Here is a 12315-nt window from a genome sequence, read left to right as displayed (position 1 = left end):
TAAGATGCTTAATGGTAGAAACTACTGGACAAACTATCCAATCCATTTGCACTGCCATAACCATAGGCCTTGATTTTAAAGTGAAGTCTTGTGGAAATTACCCAAACTTTATATTTCCAAGGCTTAAATGCCTATTGGAATGCTTCAGGTTAGAAAAAGCTATTTGGTATAGTGATTACATTCCAAATGCGTGCACATCCATCATCTCCTCTTAATGCTGGCGTGATCCTATGATGGAACACATCACCAAACTCCATCATGTCTGTTTTAACCTCTTTTAGCAGCATCAACAACACTTCTGACTAGCTATAGTGCTGCTTCCAAGCTTGATTCCTCTAGTTGAGACAGTATAGAGTCCAATGATCAAATGTTGTAAACCCCTTGAACTTTCCACTAGCATTACAACCTTAATCAGTTGTTGCAAGAAATGCGAGTCAAGAAGTCATCAGCATCAATCCATTAAACTATACAGTAAGCTTTCTCAAATTAGGAGATTCAGCAAGTATCACATTTTCAGCCCTTGGCTTTAATACCAAAACTAAAATATAAAGTTGACTGAATTTTAATTAGTCAAAGACTCAGACAAAAACATAAGTTAAAGGGGTTAACATAAGTTAACACATGGTTACAAACACAAAATGTGACATCTGGTACTAGTCATGTGACATGTCTAGAGACTTAATATGTACAGATGCCTAACTCTGCCCATTGAACATGTGTTCAAAGAACTTGAAGACTTCCAGATCCCTGGGATTTTATTTGATATTCTACTATGTGGCTCTGCTTCCACCAATTGTACCTGCCATACCACTGGAGGGCACTCTTCAATCCAGTCTTACTCCTAGCCTACTATATGCATTTGGTCGTGAGATAAACACAACTTGATTTTAATAGGAAATAGTAGAGATTGAGGCTTTAATAATTTTCTTTACAGTTGAGCTGAACTGGGTCAGGAGGTACTAACCTTACTTTGACCATTAGCCTTTGCCACTTCTTTCATTGTTTTTCCTTGGGGTCTTTCATTTACAAGTTGTGCAACAGTTATGGTATGAATTACAAGATTTTGCCTTGTGTATGGTACATTCCACTTCTTCCTATTACACACGTTTGCATTTTCATAACTCAAAACTATATTTTTGCCATGAAACAATGCTCAGAAAATTTTAAGTGTTGGCTTACTAAAAGTATTTTAATCTGCAGGTTAAAAATATTGCTATCAGAATGAAGTAAAACACTGACCACACCAGGTGTATATATTTATTATGACATCCAAGCCATTTCTGTTAATTCCATTTACTCCTCATAATTTCATCTATTCATGAATATTTCAACTTTTCTGTAATATTTTCTGCAATATGTTTCTGTGAAACACCAAGTAAAATTATGTCATTGTTTTTATTCTCTAGCTATAGTGCAATCCTCTATGTAACTTTTATCTCTTCTTTGGAGAATTCACTTTCAAAATTGACACTTTTTCTTACTGGTATTAATAAAATAACAAGTGAAATGCATTTTGCAATAAAACTTTTCAGGTTGATTATTACAGTTAATCTTATATTCATCAACTCTAAATGTCAAGATCAAATTATTTGTCTTCATCTCCATGACCTTATTGTCTTTTTGTTTTTATTGCATTCTTTGTAGGATTGTGTCACTTGTAATTTTAATTTTAAAATACTTACAAAAAAACTCTGTCATGTATATGAGGTATTATAAAGCTACTCATGCACTCTCGTAGTTTATACAGCTCACTTTCAGCTACTGCATGAGCCACTTGATAATATTCAAGTTGTTTACTTAAGCTGTACTCAGGAGTAGTGACAGTATGATCTGGGTTCCATCAAATTTAACTCATTAACAGTTTAGACTTCCTGGAATAAATCATTATCACTGGAAAAATTTTAATGAATTAAAACTTTTTAATTAAAAGTCTATTTACCATGATTAAATTTCATGTGTTACTACCCTACTCAAATAAACAACTATAGAAAGTTATATTCCCTCTAGATTATAAATCTGAGTTACTTCACAAAACATCACGAGAAGTCTAGTAATTACAGAGTGCCATGCTCTGCAGAATTCTCATTACTATCACAATCTATTCCTTCCTGCAAATGTAATAATACTTTTCCAACTACATTATCACTGGCATCAGGTGACCAACAAAACTCAGTCCAGTTGTGGAATGAAGCATCCACGAAAGCATGCTTCAGGAATCCAGATGATTAGTCCCATTCCCAACTCTTTCTAAAGTGTACTCCCACTTTTATGAAAATCAACAATGGTGTTAATATCTAAGAGAAGTTGGCCTCAAATTGTCAGTAATATAGGTGAAACCAAGAAAACTGTAGACTTGCTGCTTCATCATGGGCCAAAGCTATTCTATCACCACAGTGATATCTGGCAAGACTCTAAATTTCACCATGAAGAAACTCCACTTCTATGTTCACAAAGAAGCATTTTCATAGTTTCAGTTTCAACCTTTTGATGTGCACTGGAATATTCAACTCTATGTTTTCAGACAATCATTTGAAAGTATAGCAAAACACCAACACCTTGCATCTCTCCCATTGTAGTCTTAGTGTAAGCTCCATCACTAATCTCCTAAAAAATATTGTATTATGCTGATTAAATGACATGATGTAGAATTCATAACAGCAATCTTTAGTGCTAAATATAGTCTAAGCCATGGTTTTGTTATCCAGCTGAACTTATCAATAACTAGGTGTCATATCCAGGTTTTTGAAGTAATGGAAACCTTCTAATGAATTAAAAAATTCATATGCTTATGACAAACAAAATGGTCCAATGTGACTTACCATGTTTACACATTTAAAATTAACCCAAAGACTAAGTTTACTTTTATTCATGTGTCACTACTGGAGACAACCAAATGCTCTCCAAGATATTACCCTGTTTCCAGCATCCACTGTATTTCAGTGCTCGTGACCCCCTTAGTGCTTCAAGGAAGCTGTCACAACAGTAGCTTTATCAGACATACATCATCTATATCTGTAAGAGGCTAAGTCACATTTTTCTAGCAGTAATTTAGTCTCATAGGCTGTTGAGTTGTTTTTACAACATTGGGTCTAGACTCTTTGTACATTAAAACACCTAAAATTGTCAGCTGCTTGGTACCTTAAAATTTGCATTTGGCTGTAGAATTACAAATGGTAACCTTAGTGTTATAGTTAGTATTAGTTACTTACACTGTGTTCACTGTGCCTACAAACATTCCAGAATCCAGGTGTATAGTTGATTGCCTACAGTCACAATGTAACACTGGGACAAGTGTTAAAACTAATATTAGTTACTTCTACTTTACTCACCATGTCTAGAAACATTCCAGCATTTAGACATAGAGCAGATTGCTTATAGTTACAAAGCAATCCTGACCTTTATCCTTTGTCAGTAAATAATGGTCTGAGCCAATAATGCCTTTTTTCTGGACAGGAAACAGTTAATTTCATGCATAGCTTCTAGAACTACAATATGTGGCACAAATGCACTAGACTTTATCCAAAGTAATTAAACCATGGACATCACTTGTGCAGATGGAGGTACTACATATTCAACTCCATTCATTCATGTAGTGCACTATTTCTGAGCTTCATTTGGCTGAAATTAGATAACTTTTTTAGGAGAATACTAACTCATCCATTGCACAGGCAAAAACTGATGAACAGGCTTTGCATTACATACATCTCAAGCATGCCAATTTCAGACCTGAAATAAGAAGTTATTACTCTTTTATGCCTTCTAGATTGAGCCAGCGATCCGCCTCTCCTTGAATTTTTAGTCTAACAGTAGTTGCTTGAATGAAGTTGGTAACCACTGACCATATCAGTGGTCTCGCTCCAAAGGCTTCAGAAATCATAAGCTTCAGTAGGGTCCTCTTAACTTCTGTATCCACTACCAACTGAACATCTTGTCTTTGACTCTTATTTCCAAATAAGCTTCATTTACTGGCACAAAACTTTGCAATGAAGTGTCTACACCAAGCCCACCACAGGCACTGAAACTCAATTTTTATTGTTGTGAGCCTCAGAGCCTATCACTGAGCCACTGGGGAGAGGGTGGGCATTTCTCAAGAGGTTTGTCTGTTTTAGCAAAAAACTGCACAACAGCCCATCTGTACCATGTCCAATGTAACAATCAAACCATGGACATAATGCTGGCACATGGTGTACTAACGATACATATAAATTCTTTCCAGCACTGAAAACACAGAAGAAAAACTCACCACGGTGTTTTCACTTTATCATACATATGTCAAAAACATTCTCAATTTGCAAACTTCAGTTTCACTTGTTTGATTAATTAAATTACCAGTAACAAAGATGAAGAAATAAATTATTTTAAAAAATTGAAACAAATATCATATTTAATGAAAACCAAGTTTGTTTGTTTTCTTATTCAGTCACCAAAAGTAAAGCAAATTGAAATGTTATGTGTTTATCTCTGGGCAGAACTTATAAAATCAATATTTTGATAGCAACAAGTTATCAGTTCCTTTTGAAATGAAATTACAAAGCTACTGGTAAAATGCACAAAAAAACAAACATGTCTTGAAAATAAAAAAAAAATTAATCTTTATATTTTAAGTATTATCCCAAAATCTGTTAAAGTTATGCCACGTATAAGAAACCACATATAATTACTGAAAACCAAAAAATATAATATATATATTCACACCATTACTTGGTACAAACATCCTTTAAATTTACAGTACAGTAACTTGTAACAGTGGATATTGTTTGGATATAAGTACAGAATGTCCCAAATAATACACGTATTATTATAAAGTTTTTGAGGCTGGGTTATAAGTCAAAGCACATATCAAAATAGTAATTATGCAGTGATGGTAAGTTTATAAAAAAACAATGGGCTATTTATTTAAAATTTAAATTAATTTACAAATGCTGTGTAGTTTTTAATATCTTGACCACTTCATTGATATCAGGTCACATTTTTTATGCTTAAAATGTTCATTGCAGTAAACAAAATAATAATTTGATCAAAGTTTTTATTCTTCCTGATTTGTAAAAATTCTTACTAAATTCAAAAATAAAGCTGAATTTTAAAACCAAAACTTTTTTATGAAGTTCGAATATGCAGGTCTGAGTTATTGCTCTTTTTTATTATTGGATTTTAGTTGTTGTTCGCATGCTGTACTATAGACCGTTTAAAATGGTTTGGTTTGTTTTGAATTTTGCACAAAGCTACACGAGGATTATCTGTACTAGCCATTTTTAATTTAGCAGTGTAAGACTAGAGGGAAGGTGGCTAGTCATCACCACTCACCGCCAACTCTTGGGCTACTCTTTTCATCAACAAATAGTGGGACTGACCATCACTTTATAACACCCCCACAGCTGAAAGAGCAAGCATGTTTGGTGTAATAGGGTTTCAAACCCTCGACCCTAGAATTAGGAGTCAAGTGCCTTAACCACCTTGCCATGCCTGGCCGAGGATCGTTTAAAATGACGACATTTGGCTGCTATGTTAAATAAAGTATTACTGATACTTTTCTCATTAATATCAAAAACTTTAGGCTATTAAATTTATTTATTCTTTTTATTATATATATCTATATAAATTTAAGCTAGTATGATCAGTGGCGCAACCTGTCAGTTTCATAATTACACAAATCACAGCCTGGTTTATACACTTAAAAAGTAGATGCAACTGTGGAAACAAAATGGGAGAAAACAAATTATGTATTAAGTATTTATTACACTCATACAAATGTTATATAATGTAATACAGTCGTGAATACAAAGAACTGGGGTCCATCTTATTACACAAAAAAAGAAGCAGATATTTCCAACTTATAGATGATACTTTTAACAACTTATTTTTAAATACAGTCTGCCTTCTGAATGAACCAGTTCATTTACAGTTCAACAGTAATATAACTAAACAATTGTAAATCCTTCAATGAAAACCTCATTCTTGCTCCTGACAGAAACAACACTTTGTTTTTCAATAAGTTTTAACATTAGTCATACTCAAAATAAATACAAGGAAAATAAAAGTAAAACAGTCAAAAAAGTGTAAGTTACGTAAATACAAAACATGTACAAAGTAAAATAACACAAAATTGCCTTAGATTTGAGTTTAAGAATGACATTTTATTCGTGTCAGTTTAATATATAAATATATGTATATGTTCATGGATTTATATTAATTTAAACAACCAATGAATGTTCTTCACAGTAATTTTAAAGTAACACAGCCTGTTTAATACTGGACCAATAAAACAAATTTTATACACAGAGCCTAGTTAACATAGATACCTGTAGAGAATAAAATAACACGAAATAGTCTTAGATTATAGTTTAAGAATGACGTTTTATTCGTCATTTAATATATAAATATATATATGTTCATGGAATTTTATTAATTTAAACAACCAATAAATGTTTTTCACAGTAATTTTAAAGTAACACAGTCTATTTAATACTGGATCAATAAAACAAATTTTATATACAGAGCCTAGTTAACGTAGATACCTGTTCAGAATAAAATAACATGAAATAGCCTTAAAGTTTAAGAATGACTTTTTATTTGTCAGTGTAATATATAAATAAATAAATATAATAAAATAACATGAAATTGCCTTAGATTAGAGTTTACGAATTATGTTTCATTCATGTCAGTTTAATATATAAATATATATACATGTTCATGGATATCAATTAATTTAAACAATCAATAAATGTTCTTCACAGTAATTTTAAAGTAATACAACCTGCTTAATACTGGACCAACAAAACAAATTTTATACACAGCCTAGTTAATGTGGATACCTATTCAAGAGAAATTGTTCTTATCCAATGTTTTATTAACACAGGTAAAATCTAGCTAAAACTTTTCTTGGATATGTGTAATAATCTATGTAGATTTATAAAAGAAATTCTACATCAATCAAGGTGCAGTCATGCATGTGCTGAAGACTAAACGAAAAACTGAAGTGTACATTTTCTATACAACAATACATGAAATAATAACTTTCTTGGTTTGAAGATTTAAGTTAACCATATATTTCATAAAATGACTCTTTACAGTAGCTTTGATAATTATTTTCAACAAGAATTTAAACACATTTTAAAATGTATATAATTTAGTTAAAATTAACTGTAAGTTTTTAAATCAGTTATATCACAGAGACTACTTTAGTGAAAGATGCATGAGGTACGCTAACAAACGGAATATAAACCGATCGACATATATACACACATACACCATAAGCTGTCCAACATTTACACTTTATTTCACTTATTCTATTAAAAACAATAAAATGCTTATAATTAATATTTTTACCTCAAAGATAGATACTACTTAATTTATAAATTTGTATTATTTATTAATAACTAATATTCTAATATATAAATCTGACTTTCATAATATTACTTATATTTTATTTCAAATTCTTTTTTCTTTAAATATAAGATTAAATTATCTTCATGTATTTCAATCTTTGAAGGATTTTATTTTAACGATTTTAATTTTGTTCAGAAAATTAACTTGCTTACTGAACTTAAAATCACTACTTTATTAACTAAAAATTATAAATATTTGTATACACTATAATATTTTAAAAAGAATCAACATTAACCTAATAAACAATTTATAAAAGAAAATACTTTTAGCAAATTATACAAAAAAAGCTTACATAACTCATATTATTCCCATTTCTTCAACCTTTGCTTAATTAATTTAAAAACTATATTTATACTGAAACACAATATTTTGCTTAAAATAGATACCTTTCTCATTTACAATGTACATGCCAAGTCAGTATTGTAAACCAATACTGGGACAAAAAAATTTTCAAAATACCATTTGATTTTCATCATTTGAAGAACTTAAACTGAAAACATTTAACTTATTCTACCACATAAAATATTTTGTATTAAGTGAGTTATAACAGGACTGCAAAGCACTTGTCAAAAAGAAATAAATTAATATTGGGTGCTTTTACACAACCATACATGTTAATACAGTGTTAGTTTTTCATGATTTACAAACACAAGTCTTTCCCACACATGCACACTTCCACAACTGTACATAAGCATAATAAATATCAAACTATAAAGGAGTTTCCTATTTACATATTTGTAAATAAAATAGCTGGAAACTACAACAGCAATGATCATCACGTGTGAGCACAATACTAAAAACACACACAAAAAAAGAGTGAAACCTGACTATAAGCAGTAACAGGTGACTACAAGTATAAATTAATTGTAAGTTGATTAATCCTGTAAATAAAGTCCTGATTCACTAACCCATAAAAACTAAAAAAAAGGAAAAAATTATAATATAAAATGACAAAGTCAGACAAAACTATTTTTACCAATACACAAAACTCGTACTATAATTCCAGCAAATTTACAGTGGAGGGGTAAGGGAAGTTCCACTGTGAAAAAAACACAATTGTGAAAAATTATAATAAAAAAACATTCAAACAAACATCTTCTAATGAATATAAATACCTCAATCCTTTATGTATATATAGCAGTTGTTACTTTCTTTATCCAGAAGGTAGTTTTTGTAGTGACGTTTGTAAAAGCAGATTCAGTTTCAGACTTTACTCTTTATGGTGATGAGGAAGGTAACTGACATTTCTTGAAAGGAGTATCACAGAAACCAAGCCAATTAATTTGTGTGTACTTCAGTTGAAAAGAAAACAAAAGCTACGATGGTTTGTTTTTCACTGAGTTGCTGCAGTCTGAGGTAGTAGTTTCACTCACTCTAAGTTCACTTGATGAGGATTTTGCAGGTGGATAGGTGTGTACTGTATCCACTCTTCCTTTGATAGTATTTTGTAAAGAGAATTCTGTCTGCTTCATTTCTGAAATGTCTGAACCACTTAATAATTCTTTTGTTCCATTCTTTTTAGTATAAACTCCTGTTTCACTGTCATCTTCACCCAAACTGTCTGCTGTATCAAGTTTATCATCATCTAGGTCATCATAATCATCATGATTACCTATTAATGACTTCAAGCTTTCATCATCTGAGTCTTGTTGGGCTAGAAGGTTATAGTTTCTTCCACTATACACAGAACCAATTCCAGTGACACTTGTTGTAGAACATGTGTTGCTGGCTGTGGCAGTAACTGTATGAACTGAAGAGAGATTACCTAAGGTAGTAATGGAAGAAGACTTTGTAGATGAGAAAACAGGACATATTACAGAAGGATGAGAAACCATGTTTGGTGTACTACTTACATTATTAATCTCAACTAGTCCATTAACTAGATCACTCTGAGCTAGAGGTGCAAAAGAACCAGTCATGTTTGGAGGTAAGGGAAAGCCACCTAAACTAAGTGGATTATACAAAAGTCCTAGAGAAGGATAAAGAAATGGAAATGAATTGGCTGATGCTAGTGATGGTATGCCAGAAGTAGAAGATGTCCCAGTCCTGAGCACTGATGGAACTGTCATACACTTAGCTTTTGATAATGTTCTACTGACTGCATTTTCTCTGGCTTTGTCTGTCTGTTCTTTATTACTTCTATTTTTCTCTGAAACAAGGTTTGAGGAAGATGCAAGACAGCTAATTCCCTGAAGGCCAGGAAGATTAAAGATCGGAAAATTTAAGAGAGGATTTGTTAAACCCATTCCTGCCAGCCCACCAAATGGTAAAAATAAAGGAGGGGAAGCACCCAATGTAACTGAAGATGCTGTAGAAACAGCTGAGCTTGATGGCCCTTTTGAGGGATCCATAAAAGGTTTCATTTCTCCTGGAGAGTCTGAAAGTAAGCTACTACTCTTACAAGCAAAATTACGAGGATTGTTGTTAGAAGGTGATGGAAAAGTCACTGTGGTTGATGGAGAATTGAGAATTTGATGGGAACTAGCAACAAGTGAAGCTGTTTTTCTTTCCCCTCGTTTCTCTGTGGGCATTGTGGAGCGTCCCTGAAGGATGTCTGACAAACTACCCTAATGGAGCACAAAGAAAAGTATTTGGACAGGCATTATCTTTGGCATTTTCAATATATGTTAAATATAAAACACTTTTAAACTCTTATTTTTTTCATTTTTACACATGTAATTTACTATCGGGAAAAATATATTTAAGAGAAACTCAAGTAGTAATTGATAACCTTTTCACTGACCAATAATTTTAAAAAAATATTCCACTGCAGCCATTAAGGCTGATGTTTGAATAAAATATCTGTAAGAAAGTTTTATGTTTTTCCCAAAGCTTTAGAATTAGGACTGCATCATGGCAAAGGTTTGGTATCTCAAGCAATAAGCTTTAAGGATACCTTTAATAACATCTTTAAATACAATTAAAATGTGTTAAAAGACTGTAAGCTATAGCTTAATATTTGAATTAGATATTCATAACTGAGGCAGTAGTATGAAGTTCCTGTTTAAATATAACTAGTTTATTCTTTACTTCAAAATTATTGAGCTAGAAATACCAAATATTCTTAAAACAATTATTCACCTGCACTTCTGATATGTAGATGGCTGTTAAAAAGAAAATTCTACAATGTTCTGGGTTTCTTTTATTTCATTATGTACTTCAAAATAAACACACTGTATAAATTTTTAAGGGCTTCAGGCAAAACCTGGAGTAACCTTTCCACAGAAACAGGTGGGAAAATATTACAAGTAATAAACCAGTGTGTTACAAAGATAACTAGTATCATAATCAGTGATGACGAGAAACCCACTTGTTGAGAAATTTATATGCAAAAACGGCTCGTTTTTGCATATAAATAAAGAAACAAACATAAACAAATGCAAAATTAAAGAAGCCTTACTTATACAACAACTTAAACCCAAAATAAACCAATATAAAGGAACGCCTTTATACCTATATTAATATAAAATAAATAAAATTATATATTCAAACATCTAATACCGCCCTCTACATTTCGACACACAGTTACACAACCCCTTTCAAACATGTGGTCAGCTTCCGGTCAGTTACCTCTTTCTTTGTGAACCTGACGATGACCGATGAAGGTCGAAACGTTGTTCGCTCTTCTATGTAAAATATTTTCTCAACCCAAACGAGCCGTTTTTGCATATAACTAGTATCAGTTTTGTGATATACTTCAGTCAGCAATAAAACAGCTTATATATTTTAGGCAACAGGAAGTTTGTCTCTGATAATGGGTCAATGATTTATATCTAATAAAAACAATACACTCTGAATTCAAAAGGGTACAGTTTCCTATAATTTTTTTGAATAAGCAATGTGCTTATGATGTATTAAGGATGTTCATAAACTTCACCTGCCATATCACCTGGAAACAGATATAAATTTTCCTATCCTTAACAGTTGCCATGTCCACCTTCTACACCTTGAATTGAGATCTACAACATACATGTAGTTAGTTGACACAAATGTATATAGTTATTAGAAAGAACTCAGTTCACATTATACTCTACCGATGGTTAATTTAAAATTGCTGTGCAGCTTTATTTACAGTATGTATGTAACTGCTGTTTGTATTGTTGTATGCTTCTTCAACCATATCATGAACAATGGTTTCTTACTTAACTATGTTACAATTAGGAAAACAGTTAAATTGTCTTTCCATTATATTAGTTAAGTGATTTGTTTTGTTTTGAATTTCTTACAAATCTACATAAGAGCTATCTGTGCTATCAATCCTTTATGTAGCAGTGAAAGTCTAGAGGGAAGGCAGATAGTCATCACCACCCACTGCAAACTCTTGGGCTACTCTTTTACCAACAAATAATGGAATTGACCATCACATTATAATGCCCAATGGCTGAAAAGGTGACCCTTTTTGGTGATACAGGAATTTTAACCTGCAATCCCAGGATTGCAAGTCAAGCACACTAATCACTTGGCCATGCTGGGCACCTTTAGTTAATTAGATATTATGTTTTATCTTAAAAATCATATAAGATTTGTTTAATGATTTTAACTTGATGCTGAGTTTTGAAAAGTTATAAACAAGATGGCACTTATAAGTGCCACCTTCTCTGTAATGTGTCTCTGTGGGAAGTCTGCCAAAATAATTTCATAAAGCCCTATGTGCATCAGTTATTTATAGGCATAAATTATAATAAACAAAGAATTTGAAAGGAAAATAAAAACAAACTATACGTGAAAATATAAATACTTGAAATTATGCACACAAGAAAACTACGAATATTCTAGTGGATTTCTACGAAGAGTTGAAAGGTATGTATATATATTTCTATTTGTCAATTTTAAACATTTCATTACACTTCATGTTGATAATAAATATATTTAGTGATATAGAAGAGAAAATGGAAAATAAAACATAAATATTTACTTTAACGACTTTTG

At 31.7% G+C, this 12315-nt stretch overlaps 1 protein-coding gene and 1 long non-coding RNA gene across 14 annotated transcripts in view; one reads left to right on the top strand and one right to left on the bottom strand.

Moving 5' to 3' along the window:
• The window catches only part of LOC143256934 (uncharacterized), a 496333-nt gene that overhangs the window by 81710 nt on the left and 402308 nt on the right, over positions 1-12315 (top strand). The window lies entirely within an intron of this gene.
• The window catches only part of LOC143256929 (chromodomain-helicase-DNA-binding protein 7-like), a 183856-nt gene continuing 177260 nt past the window's right edge, over positions 5720-12315 (bottom strand). Inside the window, 2 exon segments of the mRNA XM_076514817.1 lie at positions 5720-6328; positions 6623-9953. Coding sequence (XP_076370932.1) covers positions 8703-9953 — 1251 coding nt within the window. The 3' untranslated portion in view covers positions 5720-6328; positions 6623-8702.

This window comes from Tachypleus tridentatus, chromosome 7, assembly GCF_004210375.1.
Source record: "Tachypleus tridentatus isolate NWPU-2018 chromosome 7, ASM421037v1, whole genome shotgun sequence".
NCBI lineage: Eukaryota > Metazoa > Arthropoda > Merostomata > Xiphosura > Limulidae > Tachypleus > Tachypleus tridentatus.
This window is presented reverse-complemented; position numbering and strand designations above follow the sequence as displayed.